Raw genomic sequence first — 21,373 nt, 5'->3', positions numbered from 1 at the left:
CTATAAAAGTAAACAATTTAGCCTTTTTCAAAAGTGCCCCACAAGTACTTTTACATTAGCCTGCTGAATTTCAGAGAAATACTAGTACAAGTAAAAAATACTAAACATAAACATATAAACTATAACATTAATTACCATCCTTATATGTTTAAGATGTCTGAATCTTTAATTGAAAAGCTATAGTGAAAATACATATTTCTCCCTCTTATGAAAACACACACAAAAAAAGAAGACATTAACAAAGGTTGAAAGCTATATAAACAGTAACCCAAAAAGGCTTTGATCACTTATTAAGGTGATATCCACACCAAGTTTCTCTACTATAACATTTCTGCTTTTCTCTTTGTAATTAATTTGTAAAAAGATATGTAAAAAACCTGTTCTTCATTAAACTTTCACTTGCTAGTTTTAGTATCCCCTAATGATTGTCTAACTCACTGGTTCTTAACCAATATGATTTTGCCCTGTAGAGAATATCTGGCAATATCTGGAAATATTTTTGGTTGTCAAAACTGGGGGAGTGTTACTGGCATCTAGCAGGTAGAGACCAGAGATGTTGATAAGCATCCTCTAATGCACAGAAAAGAAGTATCTGGCTTAAAAGGTCAATCAGATCAGAGTCTTTCCATGCTCTATATCCATCAAACCTTCTATATTTATTAGTTTGCACTTTACTCTAAGGAAGAGCTTTCTCTTCTCTCCCTACTGAGTTTTATTTGATTAAACGGGTCATATCCCATTACATTATTATTTATTTTGATACAATCACCAAGACCAAAATAAACCAATATCTTCTGTCTCCTCATATGCTCTACCTAGGACACGGTATCACTTCTGCCATATTCCTGCCAAGAATTCACAGCCTGAGTCTAATGAGACTACATCAGACCAGACAAATTCATATAACTGGTTTCTCTTCTTTCATAAATGTCAACATCAAGATGCCCCCCAAAGAGGCTGATGTAATATTCTGGATTTAAAAAGACTCAAGTGGGACGCCTGGGTGGCTCAGTTGGTTAGGCATCTGCCTTCAGCTGAGGTCATGATCCCAGGATCCTGGGATGGAGCCCTACATTGGGCCCTCTGCTCAGTGGGAGAAAAAGATGGAGAAAGAACAGTTAAACAACTAGGGCAAATAAAAACAACTAGTAGTAAAAGAATGCATTTACAGGGAATCTGAAGAAGTATGCACTGTGTTATAATTATTGATATAAATTTACCAAAGTTTAATGAGTTACATCAGAATTTCATATGCTTTTAAATCAATAATAAAAGTGATTTACTCACTTGTAAATACCACTACCAAAATGATTGCCAGATCAATGAAGAGAAACTGGAAGTCTCCTAGGTTACTTAAGATCTACAGAAGTAATTTTTAAAACATAATTAGTTTTCAGAAACTGTTTTTATATCTTTTCCCCTGGTTGTTGATTTTTCCTCCTTGGTTTTAGTCTCCCCACTCCACTCCCCCCCCACCACCAATAATGACAACTTTAAAGTGACATTTGGACCTGCTTAAAAATTAAAATACATTTGCCTTTGATATCAGTGAAATATATATTTGCAAAGATAACAATTGATTAATATAAAAGGCATCTCCTAAAAATTCATTCAATAAAAATCTTTTAAGTTTTTTCACAAAAAGAAAACACAAGCTTTTACTCATAATATTCAACACTCTTAGAAATTAGTATCTCGGGCGCCTGGGTGGCTCAGTTGGTTAAGCGACTGCCTTCGGCTCAGGTCATGATCCTGGAGTCCCGGGATCAAGTCCCGCATCGGGCTCCCTGCTCGGCAGGGAGTCTGCTTCTCCCTCTGACCCTCCTCCCTCTCATGCTCTCTGTCTCAAATAAATAAATAAAATCTTTAAAAAAAAAAAAAAAAAGAAAGAAATTAGTATCTCAAAGCTTCCTAACACCATCCCTCCTCATCCTTTCTACAAATGGTAGAAAAGGGATAGTTTCATAAAAACTCCCTGGGATGCCACTACTGTTTTGAGAAAATTCTAAAGTGAGATCACTTCAATTATAAAATCTGATGGAGTACCTATGGACATCACTGTTTACACTTTCTCTCCAAATGCATAAAGTCCTACAACCTACTGCTGAAACATCTTTCTTGTTCTGGCCTTTTTCTGTAAATGTACAGCAGAGTTAACTACAAATGTGAAATATGTCACAGCTTGACATTTTGAAGAGTTCTAAGAAAGATGCCCAATTTGCACTAAAAGCAAAAAAGAGAATACAATCATCTTTTATTCACAAGGCTTTAGCCACAGTTGTCAGCCTTAAAGAAAAATGCTATTCCAGGGCGCCTGGGTGGCTCAGTTGGTTAAGCGACTGCCTTCGGCTCAGGTCATGATCCTGGAGTCCCTGGATCGGGTCCCGCATCGGGCTCCCTGCTCGGCAGGGAGTCTGCTTCTCCCTCTGACCCTCCCCCCTCTCATGTGCTCTCTCTCATTCTCTCTCTCTCTCAAATAAATAAATAAAATCTTTAAAAAAAAAAAAAAAAGAAAGAAAGAAAAATGCTATTCCAGATTAATGAGATTTTCAATCTGCTGTATAATAAACTAAAGGAAAATTTATATATGCTAGTTATGTAAGTTCCATAATTAGTGGATGCATACATACTCAATTTTTTGGTTTAAATGCCTTAACAAAAGCACCATCTCTATAAGCAATGTCGGTACTTACGGAATATAACAGAGTAACACTGAAGTACTGTATAATGCTGTACAAAGCCATAAATTTAAACACACAGAAAGAAGTCATTAAAGCAGCACGGCCTTCCCTGTGAAAACAAATGTTAGCATGTGAATAAAAGCATTTTAAGCTCCTCTTCCAAATCACAATTATATCTTGACAGATGAACATCAACATTCAACAGCTACGACAAAGCACTTTTCTACCAAAAGAACTAAACCAAAGCAGAACTGAAAGAAATGAAGAGTAGCAACCTGTTGCTAATGAAGTTAGAGATCGAATATACTAATATATCATTACAACAAATTCATATTAATTTCTATGATAATTTTTTTCTATGTTAATAGAGCATGCCACAAAGAGATAATGGGAACATTTTCAATTTGTGCTACCTGATAAGGTTTGGCACACAGGAAATACTAGGAGTTTTGGAGGTAAAGGGAGATGCCACCGAAGCCTCGAGCTCTGATAATGAAATGCCTCCATGTGCCCTCTTCAAAGCCTAACAGTTTGAAGAAGAAAAGAGGTTAAGTTTTGTAAGTGTGACTTAGGCAAAAGAAAGAACTATAGATCACAAAAACCATACTTACACCACAATCATTTGCACCATCACCGCACATCCCAACGAAATAACTGAGAAACAAAAATTACATTAAGATTTTGATTACTTTTTAAAAACAACATTTAACTTAAGATTTCTCCAATATGTTATTATGAAGAGCTATCAGACTGAGACCTCCCCACTGGAACTAATGAATCTTTTTATCACAAGGACCACAGGCATGTTGCTCTGCAAACAGCACCAGCTTGCAAGTCAAATGACCTAGGTTACTGTCCCATTTCTGTCACAAGCTGGGCAAGTCAGTTTATCATCTGGTATTTCAATTTCCTAATCTTTAGAGCAAAGGTCTTGGGTCTGTACAGTCTTTAGTACAGAAACTATGAAGTCACTTCTACAAGCTGAGTAAATGAACTCTATCTTACAGATATTACCTGGAAGAGGAATTGTGGATATTGTACTTTAGCTAAATAAATGAGCACATGAGCCTCTTTTAAAAAGACACTTTAGAGTTCTCACCTATCTGATAGGTGACAATTCTATATACATGAAATATTAGTTACCTTTCTGGTTTTGAAAATGAAATTAAAATCCATAAATATAAAAAAACCAATACTTACTCCACATTTTGCAATGCTTCTATTAATTGTGTCTTCTGATCAGGTGCCATACGAGCAAACACAGTGCCATGCAACATCAACTGGAAAAAATATGAATTTCTTTAAAATATTGTTCACAGTATATTTATGTGAACATACACATACATAAGCCCAAGTCACTAACCTTAGGAGCAAGGTCTTGAAAATGTTCTAATATCACTGAAAATGATTTTCCATTCATTGCAAAATGGTAACGAGTCACCTGAAGATCCTCTAAGCTATCATGAACCAGTTTCATTGGAATAGCCTGTGTATGAAACATTCAAAACAGTATTTAGGAAGCCAAAACAAGTAATACAATCCTATTTTAAATATATTTGATCTGGGGCACCTGGGTGGCCTAGTTGGCTAAGCATCTGCCTTCGGCTCAGGTCATAATCCCAGGGTCCTGGGATCAAGCCCCGTATCCAGCTCCCTGCTCAGCAGGAGAGCCTGCTTCTCTCTCTCCCTCTGCCTGCTATTCCCCCTGCTTGTACTACTCTCCCTGTCAAATAAATAAATAAAATATTTTTTTAAAATAAATATATATATATATTTGATCTAAAACTAAATGCTTTCATTTGATATTTTACATAAAACAATGAAAGTTTAACATTTATTAAAAGTAAAAGGAATTCAGTTTTAAGGTAATTTACCTATAGTCGTTATTTAAAAAAAAAAAAAAAGGCTAAATATCAGCTTCGGTTTGAAATAATGCATGGACTAAATATTATGGACCATCTGCATCCTTTGTCATTACTTTCAAAATAGGATAGAGGCACCTGGGTGGCTCAGTCTGTTAAGCGGCCACTCTTGGTTTTGGCTCAGGTCGTGATCTCATGGGTTGTGGGATCAAGCCCTGCGTCAGGTTCCTAGTTCAGCAAGGAGTCTGCTTGGGGATTCTCTCCCTCTGCCCCTCCCCCCATTCTCGCACACTCTCTCCCCTCTCTCAAATAAATAAATAAATCTTTTTAAAAAATTAAAATAGGATAAATATCTGGGATTCTCATACTTTAAAATGGTGCTTCTCAGCTTTGGCTAAATATCACAATTTGAGGTACCTGGGTCTTACCTAGTCCTAATGAATCAATCTCTGAGGAGATGACCCAGGCATCTGTTTTCATGTATTTTCTGTTGTGTTGTGTTATTTAATGCACCACCTTTTATTTTTTCAGACTAAATTCAAACAAGCAAGCTTCAAAAGGGGAAATTGTTCTTGACATTACCTCTGAGTCAATTGCTGATGAATTACTGCACTGTGTTAGGGTGTCTGCATAATGCCAGTTTATCTTGGCAACTTTCCCATCCTTCGGAGGTAATGCTTCAGCAATAATAACTTTATCCTGAGGTAGTATCATTCCACAGTCTCTGGCCACAGAAACAGCAGTCAACATATTGTCACCTAATTTTCAAAATATTGAAAATACATTACAATTAAAATGGAAACATAAATGTATTCAACAATGAATACTTATCAAGAATATCTATTACCCCATGACTGGGCTTGGCAAAATGAAGATAATGTACAGTATTGCTCCTGGATCTTAAAAGTAACAAAAATCAAAACATACTTTTCAAAGGAAGCCTCAAATAATTCAAGCACACATATGCTGAACAGTCAGACCATTCTCAACTGTAATTTTTAAAGCCAGATACATTGTGAATCTCTTTCAGTTATGCACTAGTAATACCCACCCATCGACACCTGGCACAGTGCTACATACACACAGAATAGGTGCTCAAAAAATATTTGTTGAAATAACTCAGGAGTGACTGGTGGTCTGTACAAGAATACCTAATATCACAGGAAAAAAGGAACGGATTACAAAAGCAAAACGATTGGGCGCCTGGGTGGCTCAGTCGTTAAGCGTCTGCCTTCGACTCAGGTCATGATCCCAGGGTCCTGGGATCGAGTCCCACATCGGGCTCCCTGCTCAGCGGGAAGCCTGCTTCTCCCTCTCCCACTCCCCCTGCTTGTGTTCCTGCTCTCGCTATGTCTCTCTCTGTCAAATAAATAAATAAAAAATCTTTAAAAAAAAAAAAAAAAAGCAAAACGATAAGCAAGGTAACAAGAATACAATCTTTACAAGATAGGAAGAGAAGACAGACATCCTCTCAGTCACGAGGAGGAGAGAAATGAAAAGAAGCCCTGTAAGGGCAGGATCAAGAAAATATAAACAGGGCGCCTGGGTGGCTCAGTTGGTTAAGCGACTGCCTTCGGCTCAGGTCATGATCCTGGAGTCCCTGGATCGAGTCCCACATCGGGCTCCCTACTCAGCAGGGAGTCTGCTTCTCCTTCTGACCCTCCTCCCTCTCATGCTCTCTGTCTCCCATTCTCTCTCTCGCAAATAAATAAAAATCTTTAAAAAAGAAAAAAGAAAATATAAATATATGTGAGAGGCAGGCAAAGGTCTGGGAAGTCCACCGCTGCCAGAACTGAAGGGCAATTGGATTTCTTCCCCCAATTCCCACACACTATTTCCAGCAGTGTCCTCCTGTGACCAGACAGACCCCGTGGGACACAGGCCACAGTCTGTCATGGCAGGGAAAGAAAGGGAAAAGACAGAGATGTAAAGTGAGAGAGGGAAAAGACAGAGATGGAAAGTGCTTTGAAGGAGAAATCATTAGAACCAAGGAATTGCTGGGATGCTAATAAATTTCTTTACTTGAGCTACATAGTGGTTAAGTATGCATCTAGAGGGCGCCTGGGTGGCTCAGATGGTTAAGCGTCTGCCTTCGGCTCAGGTCATGATCCCAGGGTCCTGGGATCGAGTCCCACATCGGGCTCCCCGCTCAGCGGGGAGCCTGCTTCTCCCTCTGACCCTCTCCCCTCTCACGCTGTTTCTCTCTCGCTCGCTCTCTAAAAAATAAATAAAATCTTTAAAAAAAAAAGTTAAAAAAAAAAAAAAGTATGCATCTATATCTCAGACTCTGAAACAAAAAAAAAGTCAATTGCCTTTTCCATATAAGTCTTAGTGAACACAGAAGAGCCATAAAATGATTATCTTAATTCTGCTTATTTACTAAGAAAAAAATACTTAGAGCTGCCATAATTTCACACTAAGGAATGGGAATTATCAACAATATAATAACACCAGGAGAATCATCTGGATATCGTCATCAGAAATCAAAAACCAATCAAACAATGGCTATTATCACTAGTATGCATTCAGGCAATGATAATAACCATACTCTTACACATAAAAGTGTAATTCTAACAAATATCTATTAATCCTTTTCCATGCATCTAGCATAGTTCTAAAAATTGCAGAAGACCCCAAAATGAACAAAACATTCTCTTAACCCTCTAGAATCTTATGCTTTAGTAGAGAAAACAAATCTACAAATAGCTTATACAAAATAACTGCTATAAAAAATATACGATTAAAGAGGGGCAACAAAAAGGAGCAAAATCTAAATTTTTACAGTATGCTCTTTACCGTTTTACTATTTCTATAAACAGAATTTGCTAGACCTTAAAAGAGTATTTCAAAGTTATCTTATACGTTTAAAAAACATTTTTAGTTGAAAAGGGCCAAGGTAGGAAGGAGCCACTATATGCTTTTACAACTAACTGGTCATTCCACAATATCCTATAACCTGAACTCTTAAGAGTCACATTCAATTTTTCCTGTGTCCTTTTATAAAGTCTAACCTGTGACCATGACAGTGCGAATGTTGGCTTTATGCAAATCTTCAAGTACTGCAGGGGTTTCTTGCTTTAATTTGTTCTGCATTACAATTAATCCCATAAAATCCATGTTGTTTTCAATGACATCTCTGCAGAAAAAGAGATTTTAATACATAATGGTTTAGTCCAGAGAACAGATACGATTCTCTTTATATTAATAAAGCCATTATAAATTGAAACATTTTATATGCTGAATAAGCCATAAATGTGTGTGTTCGATTATCTCAAAAAATTTATATCTGGAAAAATAATTCCCAAGAGGTATATTTTGAAATAAAACTTTACCCTCTGAAATGTGAGAAATAAGGATAATTTGGAAATGTTATTTTTGTAAGACACTAAACACCTGTAGTACTAAAGAATGTTCATCTTATATTCTACCCACAAAATGAATAAGCATAAATGAATCTATGCTTTAATATCCCCCCATACGATATACCCTAATATAAATGTTAAGAGAAAAGGGAAAAACTTGACAATAAGCACATTCAATACAGTTATACTGGATTCATTATTATCAAGCCTTTGATGAATTTTAGAAGACTCTTGATCAAATTTTTTTTTTTAAAGATTTTATTTGAGAGAGAGAGAGAGTGAGAGAACACAAGAAGGGGGAGCGTCAGAGGGAGAAGCAGACTCTCCGCTGAGTGGGGAGCCCAATATGGGGCTCAATCCTGGGACTCCAGCATCATGACCATCAGTTAAGCAAAGGCAGATGCTTAACCGATGAGCCACCCAGGCGTCCCTAGACTCTTGATCAAATTCTTGATCCTGGAAGTGTGATACAAAAACTATTTAGCAGTCTGACAATGAGATCTACATGGGTCCCAGAGATGGGGCTCTTACAATTATTTATTAATATTCGGGTACCTAGGTGGCTCAGTCATTAAGCATCTGCCTTCAGCACAGGTCATGATCCCAGAGTCCTGGGATGGAGCCCTGCTTCAGGGTCCCCGCCCAGCAAGGAGCCTGCTTCTCCCTCACTCTCTGCCTGCCGGTCCTCCTACTTATGCTCGCTCTCTGTCAAATAAATAAATAAAATCTTTAAAAAAATTTTTCTTTAAAAAAATTTTTATTAATATTCAACAGTTATCAAGATGCTATTCCTTCAAAAGCTGAGTATCTACTCTGCACCAAATAGTACTACTAGTCAGTGGGAGGTCAAAGCTGAAAAGGTATGATCTCTACCCTTAAGGAGCTTTTGTGGGAAAAGAGACATGCCAACAAAGAGATACACGCAGAGGAGTGTGAGTGGCTCAGTTGGTTGAGCATCCGACTCTTTACTTTGGCTCTAGTCATCTCTTAGGGTTGTGAGATAGAGTCCCACACTTGTTCGGAATCTGCTTGAGATTCTCTCTCTCTGCCCCTCCTCCCTCTCACTCTCTCTCAAATAAATAAATAAATAATCTTTTAAAAAAGAGAGAGAGATGTGCATGCAAAAATAACATGTGCTTTTTTAAAAGATTTTATTTATTTGACAGAGACACAGCGAGAGAGGGAACACAAGCAGGGGGAGTGGGAGAGGGAGAAGCAGGCTTCCCGCTGAGCAGGGAGCCCGATGCGGGGCTCGATCCCAGGACCCTGGGATCATGACCCAAGCAGAAGGCAGACACTTAATGACTTAGCCACCCAGGCACCCCGGAGATGGTTGCATTCTTAAGAAATCTCAAGCTACCAAAATTATATCACAGACTTTTTTTTTTCTTTTTCTTTTTTTTAAAGTAGGCTCCACACTCAGCAAGGAACCCAATGTGAGGCTTGAACTCATGACCCAGAGATCAAGACCTCAACTGAGATCAAGAGTTGGACAACTTAACCAACTGAGCCACCCAGGCACCCCAGAAATATTTTTTTTCAATGGAGAAAGAAGACTTGAGGGTAGGGACCAAAATTCCAGACTTGCAATAACAAGTGGTTTGTTGACATAAAATTCAATAAAGGCACTTTAAGTACATAGCTCTAAAACCTAAACAATCTTTGAAATATAATTTATAACTATGGGTGGTAATGTATTAAAGAACAGTTAGGAAACAATACAAATGACACTGCTGGTGGTGATAGAAGAAATAAGCCTTTAAGTCTGAAAATGCATTTCAAGGAACAAAGCTGTACCAATGTGAAACTCTGGGGTCCAAGCACTGTTGCCGTTTTCCCATGACCTGTTAGTTTCTGGCTGCTAATGGTTTCTTAACTTTCCAATGAATGACACAGGTCATGGAAATTTTGTCCCCTAATGAATGAACAATACAATAGTCAACTCAAGATATAAAGGTTCAAGCTGTAAGAGAAATGCCAAAACCTGTCCCTATGAGATAGAATAGAAAGATGGCGAAGGTCTTGGTTTAAGGATGCCATGGAAGGGCAGTAGAGAAAGAGAGAAAAGTTGACAGGGATAGGATATTCTGGGCAGAAGGAATAGCCTATTCAACGGCACAGAAGGATGTCTGAATAGGACAGGCTCAAGAACTACAGACAAATCAGTAGTTAGTCTTTAAAGGGAAAAATGGCAAAAGGTGAAGCTGTAGAGAAAGAAGCTAATGTGCCCTTCACAAAAATTAGAACACAGTATTTTACATGTGTACCTCCCAACTATGCATATCCGTCACATCATCTGGCTACTGCTTTTCTTTTTTTTTTGAAACGTTCATACTTAAACCACGTCCCCCAAACATTCTGTGTGAATAGGCAGAATTCCTAACATAGCTTTTCCTTTTAGTTATTTGGCTGGCTATCCACTCCACTCCTTTAGTTCTCATTCAGAAAAACAGGACTGGGGGGTGCCTGGGTGGCTCAGTCATTAAGCATCTGCCTTCGGCTCAGGTCATGGTCCCAGGGTCCTGGGATCGAGCCCCGCATCGGGCTCCCTGCTCTATGGGAAGCCTGCTTCTCCCTCTCCCACTCCCCCTGCTTGTGTTCCCTCTTTCGCTGTGTCTCTCTCTCTGTCAAATAAATAAATAAAATCTTAAAAAAAAAAAAGAAAAGAAAAACAGGATTATTCTATAAACACTGCCCTAACTCTTCACACCTAGGTATCTCCCACTTTTCAAAAGCTTGCATTAGGCCACTTAGCTTTTATGAAAGACCTACATTAGTACTTGTTTTCACTAACCCAAGGAAATCTGAAGACTTTTCACTTTTAAGAAAAAAAGGCGAAAGGCAAAAATAGCATTCAGCCTTTTGTTTTGTAGTGAGCCATTTCAGAAGCAGTGCACTCCCAAGCAGTGAGAGTGGCACTCCCAAGCTCCTTCCCTGGGAATTACAATCAGCATCTCAGCGTCAAGCCATATAGGTCTGAACTGTGTCTGTGAGCATCTTGCTCCATCTTGATTTATTTTGTGCCTGCATTAACAAGATGTGTCCTAAGGTATCACAGCTTAAGAGAGATTATTTTTGGGGTCTGGAAACACTCAGAATTTTTTCTAAATAAATTAATGGTAATTGTTTCTTCACTTTAAGCCCTTCTGGCTTATGAACAGCTTCACAGGAACACTCTACTTTTGCATAGTGGGAAAAGCTATAATTAAAAGAAGTGTTAATAGTCCATAATTTAGCCACTGCCCTATTGGTTATGCTATTGACACTATTTAAATCTGAACCTTATGCACATGTAGAAATAGCTCTTTAAGCTGGATTCCTAGAACTGCATTTGCTGGGTCAAACTGTATAAGCAATTTAAATTTTGATAGGTATTACACATGTTCATTATGAATCTACAATAGTATAGTAACAGTATGTTGTTAAAATTTTCTCAAGCCTTCACTAACACTTGATATTATCAATCTTTTTAATTTCACCAACCTCACGGGAGAAGTGATGTCTCACTGTGGTTTTATTTTGTAGTTCCCCAAAAAACTAAATAAAGTGTACTACCATTTTCATGTGTTCATTGGCCATTTGTATGCTTTTTTTTTTTTTTAAAGATTTTATTTATTTATTTGAGAGAGAGCACAAGCAGGGGGGAGGAGCAGAGGAAGAGGGAGAAGCAGACTCCCCACTGAGCAGGGATCCTGACTCGGGGCTTGATCCCAGGGTCCTGGGATCATGACCTGAGCCAAAGGCAGACATTTGACTGACTGAGCCATCCAGGCACCCCTGTATGCCTTTTTCTGATTCTTATCTGCTTCTATCATATCAAACAAAACACATAAATTAAGTGTTTGTTTTGTTTCTTTCCTGATGCATATTCCTGATGGTGAACTCTTCCAGTAGATGATGGGAAGCCATTTATTAGAATTCCAGGTAGGAGACTGGTATTAGATCTGAATGTTAAAAAGCTCTCTGGAGGCAATGTGGAACACAAATTGGAGAGAGGAAGACTGGAGAAAAGTAAATGTGATGATGGCAATGTCATTCGACCTTTGGGAGTAGGGAAGGGGAGACTGATATAATTAGTTATTGTGACTCATGAAACTCTGACCGAAATAATACTTGGTTCCAACCACTGGGCAAAACCAAGCAGGTTATTTGAGAAAAACAAAATATGAGAGAATTATGTTTACATTTTAAAACAGAACTGTATTCCTAAAACATGCCTGACACATAGCGGGTACTAAATAAATATTTAACAAACAAACTGATATGAGTTCTGAAGAGTTGTACTTGTATCTCAATCACCTAAAACAAAACTGCATTAGGTATAGTTGCATACATTGGATAAATATTTAATAAATACAACATATAAATTGCTGTATATGACTTATATAAACAAACATTATTGGACAAATTATAGCAAAACAGATCATCAACCTTACCTGCTAATATTCTGTACTTTATGCCATGTCAGTTTTGACTCTAATTTTCTGTGTGCAAGAGCAATCACACGGAAGCCCTGTTTAGTGTAATCTTCTAAAACTTTTTCAAAATCAACAGGAACTTTTAAAAAGGAAAAAATAAATGTCATTGTTAAAATTACAAATACAAGCTCACACAAATACCAGAATTTCACTCAAAGCCTAGTTGCTTCCTTACCTGTTTCAGGTTTACAAAGACTGGCAATGACCTCAGGTGCTCCTTTCATGTAGGCATCCATCTTCTTATCCCCTAGCACCCTTGCAACCACACTCATACGTTGCAAAGCAGAAGAAAATGGGAACTGGCGAACAATTCCTATCTCATAAACAGCCTATGTGATTTCAAAAGATGCATAAAGCATTTACTATTTTTTTAGAATTAAAGCAAGTATACTTAAGTAACAAACATTCTTTACTTACTGGAAGTTCAAACAGCTCCTAAAAGTAAAACAAAGTGAAAAGAATAAAGAAGCAGTAGTACAGATTAGGTCCATTAACGTACTCAAGTTTAAAAAAAAAAAAAAAAAAACTTGATACATCCGCAAAACATTACTTAAAAAACAGCAAGGAGCTTTGATTATTTCAAAGTCAGGTTTCAAGACTGCTTCTCTACTACCTCTCATTTAATAAAAATATATCCTTGAATATTTTCAAGTATTTTGTTATCCTAAAATGTTAACATATTAAGTACTAAAATAAACTAAGGGGGAACATAATTTGATATTCACCTAAAAATAAAGCCTTTCACATATTCTTTTTACTGAATCCTAAGAATACAGTTTCAATTTAAAAGGATTAATCACCATGTATCTAAATCAGAAGGCACTAAGTTGCTCAATAAATAGGAAGGAAAAGTAATGGTAATGAGAATTAAATCTTAATGTTTTATACAACTAGTGCCTGCAATACACAAGGTGTATAGTTTTGGATAAATGCACTTAAAATATTCATATCTGCATAAGAGTTAAATAAAGGACATGTGATTTCATCTTCTAGCAACATTTCAAAATGAGGATTAAGCATGAGCATCAACAGTATTATCCAACTTAACATGATTTCGCACCATTTCTTGGTTTCCTGCAGGTGTGGATTCAGGAAGCAGCTGTTTCGCAGGACGAACCACAGTGGGCATAATTCGATTATGAAGTGCTGTTTCCTCTTCAGTTGCTTCTTCCAGAATCTGAAAGGAAAATATCCAACACATTACTTCATAAAATTCAATTCACTGGTTCTACTTTAAAAACAAAACAAAACAAAAACATTATGGCTATCTTCAGTAATAATAAAAAAAAAAGTCAGTGCCCAAGGAATAAATGAGCACTACTAGATCATTAATATAAGTAGAGTAAAATTTAAGCAAACTTAAAGTCCTGGCAACCCATGGAAAATGAGAAGCAGAGGTTAGAAGTGGAATAAAGAACCAGAGAGGGGCGCCTGGGTGGCTCAGGTGGTTAGGCGTCTGCCTTCGGCTCAGGTCATGATCCCAGGTTCCTAGGATCGAGCCCCGCATCAGGCTCCCTGCTCCATGAGGTGTCCGCTTCTCCCCCTCCATCCTGCTCAAGCTCTCTCACTATCTCTGTCTCTCTCAAATAAATAAAATACTAAAAAAAAAAAAAAAAAGAACCAGAGAAACAGAAAAACTTCTCATTTTGCTTACAACCTGCTGATCTAGACAATCTCGGCAAGAAAGAGAAGATTCTTGCAATACCAAAAATGTTCAGTCTAGGGCGCCTGGGTGGCTCAGTCGTTAAGCGTCTGCCTTCGGCTCAGGTCATGATCCCAGGGTCCTGGGATCGAGCCCCGCATCGGGCTCCCTGCTCAGCAGGAAGCCTGCTTCTCCCCCTCCCGCTCCCCCTGCTTGTGTTCCCTCTCTCGCTGTGTCTCTCTCTGTCAAATAAATAAATAAAAAATCTTTAAAAAAAAAAAAGATGTTCAGTCTATCACCCAAGGGTTCTTTTCTGCTACCAGGAAAGGATTCAAAGTATATAGAGCACAGGGGAGGAGTTAAGATGGCAGAGTAGTAGGGGGATGCTGAGCTGGCCTCGTCCCTCGAACACAGCCAGATCAACATCCAACTATTCTGAACAAGTAGGAATACGATCTAGGATTAAGAAAACAATCTGTACAGTGGCGCCTGAGTGGCTCAGTTGGTTAAGCGACTGCCTTCGGCTCAGGTCATGATCCCAGGGTCCTGGGATTGAGCCCCGCATCGGGCTCCCTGCTCGGCGGGAAGTCTGCTTCTCCCTCTCCCACTCCCCCTGCTTGTGTTCCCTCTCTCGCTGTCTCTCTCTGTCAAATAAATAAAATCTTTGGGAAAAAAAAGAAAACAATCTGCACAGTTGGAGGGAGAGGACGTGGCAGATGTGAGGTTTGGAGCCATGAACTGGGGGAGAGGAAAGCCAAGAGGACCCAAAGCGAAGGGAACGCTTTTCATGGGGCAAAGTCAGGAAGAGGGAGAGAGTGGGAAAGGACGCAGCAGATGGGAAGCACACAATAAGCCGAGGTGAGGAGATCCCCTGGGTCACATGTGGGAGAGATCGCTCCCTTACCATCGTACATTTGGAAGAACATATTTTGCCTCTCCAAGGACAAAAGGCCAGCTGGTAGCCACTGAGCAGAGCTCAACAGCAGGGACAGAGGTGTGCGCAGAGGGCAGATAACCTTGTAGCAGCTTTTCACTGTGAGTCACAATAGACCTAAACCACCAAGTGCAGGTAACCTGGCCGCTGCTTTTCACTGTCTGCCACAGTAGATTCAGCCTCTGTGCGACTCCTTTTCTGGGACAGAACAGAGTAGGGGACTGAGTTGCGGCTTTTCGCTGTACATCACAATAAACTCTAGCCTGCATGGGTGAACTGTGTGACTACTTTTCTGGGACAGGATGGTGCTGGGCACACCACGAGGTTCTCCTCTGGCATAGGGGAGTGGGTCTGCATCTTGCCAGGCCCTTTAAAACTTGGGAGTTTTGAATCCCAGCCACTGGGCAGAGATAAAATACAGAAGATCTGTGGCACCAGGCGTACCGACAGCTGGGGAACAGACAGGTCAAGAACAGGGAAATGATAAAAGCCCGGAACACAAGAGATTATCTGCTTTTTTTTTTTTTAAAGATTTTATTTATTCATCTGTCAGAAAGAGAGAGAGAGAGAGAGAGAGCACACAAGCAGGGGGAGAAGCAGGCTCCCCGCGGAGCAGGGAGGCCGACAGGGAACTCGATCCCAAGCCGAAGGCAGACGCCCAACCAACTGAGCCACCCAGGCATCCCGAGATTATTTGCTTTTTTGAGAGGGCCTCCTGAATAGCGGTGGCCAGGAGTTCCCCTCTCCAGGGACAAGAGGGTAAGATGATGCCATATTCTTCCTCCTCCACCATCCATCCTTCCGCGCTGCCCCCCACCCAGCTCAGTCGGACTTCAGAGAGAACCACAGCACCTCCCTGGAGGCCGGAGTCCCCTACACTAAAGATGCCCCTGGCCTGGCAGGGGCATCTTTATAAGGGCAAGTCAGCTTGTAAACCAGAACAGCAGGCCTCTCCGTCAGAAGACCAACACAGGTCTCCACATGTACCAAGTCTACTGATAAGAGTACTCCACAATGTCAGCTTCTGGTGGAAATAAGACCAGGCTTACTTCTTTTTTTCTCCTTAATTTTTTAAATGTTTTATTTTTCCATTTCTACTTTTTATCTTTTACTTCATATGTATATATTTTTTCTTTTCTCTTTATCTTTTTTTGGGGGGGTATCAGGCTTATAATTTTTTGTTCATTTGTTGGTTTGTCTCCTTCTAGCTTATTTTTTGGAACAGGCTTATTTTTTTTCCTCTTTTCTTCTTTCCTTACTCTTTTTTCCTTCTTTCTTTCTTATTCTTTGGAATCAGGCTTATAGTTTGTTGTCTGTTTGCATTTCTGTTCCTTTTCTCTTGTCTTGGATCAGGCTTTTTTCTTTCTTTCTTTTCAAATTAACAAACAAATCAAAGCACACCAAGTTAAAGATCCAAACACTCCCCACTACAAGCAAAGAACTCCGCAGAGGACAGACCAGTGGGAAAGATCAGCCAAAACACAACAGTAGAGTGCACACAGCATACACCAGAAACACTTCCTGAAGTTTTTGTTGTTGTTATTTTTTTTTTAAGATTTTATTTATTTGAGAGAGAGAGCACAAGCAGGGGGAGGGGCAGAGAGAGAGGGAGAAGGAGACTCCCTGCTAAGCAGGGAGCCAGATGCTGGCTCAATCCCAGGACACTGAGATCTGAACCAAAGGCAGCCGCTTGACTGACTGAGCCACCCAGGCACCCCTTCTTGTTATTGTGGGTTTTTTTTCCTTCTTTTCTTTTCTGGACAAAATGACAAGATGGAGAAATTTACCCCAAAAGAAAGAAAAAGAGATAGTACTCATAACCACTCAGGGATTTAATCAATATGGACATAACTAAGATGTCTAACATAACTAGAATTTAAAACAATTATAAAGATACTAGCTGGGCTTGAAAAAAGCACAGAAGACACTAGAGAATCCCTTACTACACAGATAAAAGAACTAAAATCCAGTCAGGCCAAGATTAAAAATGCTATAACCAAGATGCAGTCCCAAGTGGAGGCCACAAAAATGAGGATGAACAAAGCTGTGATATATAAGATAAAATTACGGAAAATAATGAAGCTGAAGAGAAGAGGGAAATAAAACTATTAGATCACAAAGGCAGACTTAGGGAATTCATTGATTCCATAAAGCAAAATAATATCCATATTATAGGGGTCCCAGGAGAAGATGAGCAGGAGAGAGGGGCAGAAGGTTTACTTATAGTTGAGAACTTCCCTAATCTGGGGAAGGAAACAGGCATTCAAGTCCAAGAGGCACAGAGACCTCCCCTCAAAAATCAACAAAAACAGATTATTAAAGTGAAACTTGCAAATTACAAAGCCATAAAGAGAAAATCCTGAAAGCAGCTCAAGACAAAGAGGATGCATAAGGCTGGCAGTAGACCTGCCCACAGAGACCTGGCAGACCAGAAAGGACCGGCATGATGAATGGGAAAAATATGCAGCCAAGAATACTTTATCCAGGAAGTCTTCATTCAGAATAGAAGGAAAGATAAAAGAGTTTCCAAGACAAACAAAAACTAAAGGAATTCATGCACACTAAACCAGGCTTGCAAGAAATATTAAAGGGGACCCTTTAAGCAGAGAGACCAAAAGTAACAAAGACTAGAAAGGAACAGACACAATCTACAGGAACAGAGACTTTACAGGTAATACAAAAGTACTAAATTCATATCTTTCTTTTTTTTTTTTAAGAAAAAGAAAAGTTTTATTCAACCAAAAGTTAGCATTAACGGCTTTCCCCCAATGACAAATTTCTCCAATTATATATTTATAAAATTTAGCATTGTTAAAATTTATTCAAATCCTTCAATTACTGTTCTCTATTAGAGAATGTTCTGTTTCTTAGAGTTCCAAATGATGAAAGAGGTGGTAATCTGTTGAAAAAAGGTCAGACGAGTGTGATGGATATGGCAAAAGTTCTTGGCCCAATGCAGTCATTCCCTATGGTGGTCTGGGATTTCAGTGGTCAAATGTTGTCATGGAGAAGTATAGGTCCATCCATATCTGATAACCAATGCAGAGTGCTTTTAGATCCATTTTTGATACATATAAATTCATATCTTTCAATAATTACTCTGAATGTAAATGGACTAAATGTTCCAATCAAAAGACACAGGGTATCAGAATGGATTTAAAAAACAAGACCCATCGATATGCTGCTTACAAGAGACTCATTTTAGACCCAAAGACACCTCCAGATTGAAAGTGAGCATTTATCATGCTAATGGACATACAAAAGAAAGCTGGAGTAGCCATCCTTATATTAGACAAACTAAATTTTAAACCAAAGACTGTAATAAGAGATGGACACTATATCATAATAAAGGGATCTATCCAATAAGATCTCTAACAAATGCAAACATGTATGCCCCTAACTTGGAAGCAACCAAAATATATAAATCAATTAATAACAAAATTAAAGAAATTCATTGATAATAATACAATAATAGTAGGGGACTTTAACACCCCACTCACAACAATGGGCAGATCATCTAAGCAGAAGATCAACAAGGAAACAAGGGCTTTGAATGATACACTGGACCTGATGGACTTCACAGATATATACAGAGCATTTCATCCCAAAGCAGAATACATAATTTTTTTCAAGTGCACATGGAACATTCTCCAGAACAAATCACATACTGGGTCACAAATTAGGACTCAACTGGTACAAAAAGAGTGAGCTCATACTACGTATATTTTCAGACCACAATGTTATGAAACTTGAAGTCAACCACAAGAAAAAATTTGGAAGGACCACAAATACATGGAGGTTAAAGAATATCCTACTAAAGAATGAATGGGTCAACCAGGAAATTAAAGAATTAAAAAATACATGGAAGCAAATGAAAATGAAAACACAACAGTAGGCCCAGCAAAGGTGGGCCTACAAGGGAAGTATATAACAATACAGGCCTTCCTCAAGAAATAAGAAAGGTCTCAAATACACAAACTAACCTCACACCTAAAGAGCTGGAAAAAGAACAGCAAATAAATCCAGCTAAATCCAGCAGGAGAAGAGAAATAATAAAGATTAGACCAGAAATCAATAAAACGTGTAACAGGTCAACAAAACTAGGAGCTGGCTCTTTAAAAGGATTAACAACATTGATAAACCCCTAGCCAGACTTATCAAGAAGAAAAGAGAAAGGACCCTATAAAATCATGAATGAAAGAGGAGAGAGCACAACCACCACCAAAGAAATACAAACAATTATAAGAGAATATTATGAGCAATTATATGCCAACAAATTAGGCAATCTGGAAGAAATGGACAAATTCCTAGAAACATATAAACTACCAAAACTGAAACAGGAAGAAAAAGAAAACATGAACAGAACCATAACCAGCAAGGAAATTGGATCAGTAATCAAAAATCTCCCAAAAAACAAGAGTCCAGGGTCGGATGGCTTCCCAGGGGAATTCTACCAAATATTTAAAGAAGAATTAATACCTATTCTTCTGAAACGGTTCCAAAAATAGAAATGGAAGGAAAACCCAAACTCATTCTATGAAGCCAGCATTACCTTGATTACCAGACAAAGACCCCACCAAAAAGGAGAATTATGGACTGATATCCCTAATGAACACGGAGGCAAAAATTTTCACCAAGATCCTAGCCAATAGGATTCAACAGTACATTAAAAGGATTATTCACCACAGTCAAGTGGGATTTATTCCTGGGCAAGGATGGTTCAACATCTGCAAATCAATCAACGGGATATATGACATTAATAAAAGATCAGAACCATATGATCCTCTCAATAGCTGAAGAAAAAGCATCTGACAAAGTACAGCATCCTTTCTTGATAAAACCCTCTACAATGTAGGGATAGATAGAACATACCTCAACATCATATAAGCCATATATGAAAGACCCACAGTTAATATAGTCTTCAACAGGGAAAAACAGAGCTTTTCCCCTAAGGTCAGGAACACGACAGGGATGTCCACTCTCACCACTGTTATTCAACAGAGTCCTGGAAGTCCTAGCTTCAGCAATCAGACAACAAAAAGAAATAAAAGGCATCCAAATCAGCAAAGAAGAAGTCAAACTTTCACTCTTCACAAATGACTTGATACTCTATGTAGAAAACTCGAAAGACTCCAGCAAAACATTGCTAGAACTGATACATAAATTCAGCAAAGTGGCAGGATAGAAAATCAATGCACAGAAGTCTGGTGCATTTCTATACAGTAACAATGAAGCAGCAGAAAGAGAAATCAAGGAATTAATCCCATTCACAATTGCACCAAAAACCGTAAGATACCTAGGAATAAATCTAACCAAAGAGTTAAAAGACCCGTTCTCTGAAAACTACAGAACACTTAAGAAATGGGCAGAAGACATGAACAGACATTTCTCCAAAGACACAAATGGCTAACAGACACTGAAAAAATGCTCGACATCACTGGGCATCAGGGAAATACATACAAATCAAAACCACAATGAGATACCACCTTCACACCAGTCAGAATGGCTAAAATTAACAACTCTGGAAACAAGAGATGTTAGCGAGGATGCCGAGAAAGGGGAACCCTCTTACACTACTGGTGGAAATGCAAACTGGTGCAGCCACTCTGGAAAACCGTATGGAGATTCATCAAAAAATTAAAAATACAGCTATCCTACAACCTAGCAATTGCACTACTAGGTATTTATCCAAAGGATAAAAAAACAGTGGATCAAGGGGCACATGTACCCCAATGTTCATAGCAGCAATGTCCACAATAACCAAAATATGGAAAGAGCCCAGATGTCCATCAACAGATGAACAGATCAAGAAAATGTGGTACACACACACACACACACACACACACACACACACACACACCCACCCCAGAATATTACTCAGCTATCAGAAAGAATGAAATCTTGCCATTTGCAATGACATGGATGGAACTAAAGGGTACTATGCTAAGCGAAATAAGTCAGCACTGAGTGTTATGTGCAACTGATGAATCACTAAATTCTACCCCTGAAACTAATAATACACTATATGTTAACTAAATTGGATTTAAATAAAAAAATAAAAGTACATGGAACTCAGATATGGTTAGTAGAACCGCTGGATCAAGCACACACTGAGGTACCAAGATTTGAGTTTAGTGTTTCAGACTGAACATTTCTGGTTAAGATACTACTACCCTAACTGCTCGAAATTTAATTTAAAAACACTTATTTTTGGTCAAAGAATTCCAACAAAAACTTGTATTAAATACATATATGCAAGAAACAATAAACTAATTTGACTTAAAAATGAAGGAATCAGTCAATGGGAAAATGACTGGGTAGGGACTGTGTCCAATTAACCAAATGGATACAATTCTAAGACATGTTTTAACATCTCTGAAATTGAGATATATCTTATATGGCAACGATCACAGC

The 21,373-nt window shown here is 38.6% G+C and overlaps 1 protein-coding gene across 3 annotated transcripts in view; it reads right to left on the bottom strand.

Annotated features, from left to right (window-relative positions):
* Positions 1-21,373, bottom strand: part of ATP13A3 (ATPase 13A3) — a 93,604-nt gene that overhangs the window by 23,461 nt on the left and 48,770 nt on the right. For all 3 annotated transcript variants that reach the window (XM_021692747.2, XM_044919886.1, XM_044919887.1), the window contains 12 exons: positions 13,444-13,560; positions 12,801-12,818; positions 12,559-12,712; positions 12,342-12,462; positions 7,555-7,679; positions 5,126-5,301; positions 4,045-4,167; positions 3,882-3,961; positions 3,293-3,335; positions 3,095-3,204; positions 2,694-2,790; positions 1,288-1,360 (listed from right to left, as the gene is read on the bottom strand). In XM_021692747.2, coding sequence (XP_021548422.1) covers positions 1,288-1,360; positions 2,694-2,790; positions 3,095-3,204; positions 3,293-3,335; positions 3,882-3,961; positions 4,045-4,167; positions 5,126-5,301; positions 7,555-7,679; positions 12,342-12,462; positions 12,559-12,712; positions 12,801-12,818; positions 13,444-13,560 — 1,237 coding nt within the window. The remainder of the gene's footprint in view (positions 1-1,287; positions 1,361-2,693; positions 2,791-3,094; positions 3,205-3,292; positions 3,336-3,881; positions 3,962-4,044; positions 4,168-5,125; positions 5,302-7,554; positions 7,680-12,341; positions 12,463-12,558; positions 12,713-12,800; positions 12,819-13,443; positions 13,561-21,373) is intronic.

The sequence above is a fragment of the Neomonachus schauinslandi genome, chromosome 1 (assembly GCF_002201575.2).
Source record: "Neomonachus schauinslandi chromosome 1, ASM220157v2, whole genome shotgun sequence".
Taxonomy (NCBI): Eukaryota; Metazoa; Chordata; class Mammalia; order Carnivora; family Phocidae; genus Neomonachus; species Neomonachus schauinslandi.
This window is presented reverse-complemented; position numbering and strand designations above follow the sequence as displayed.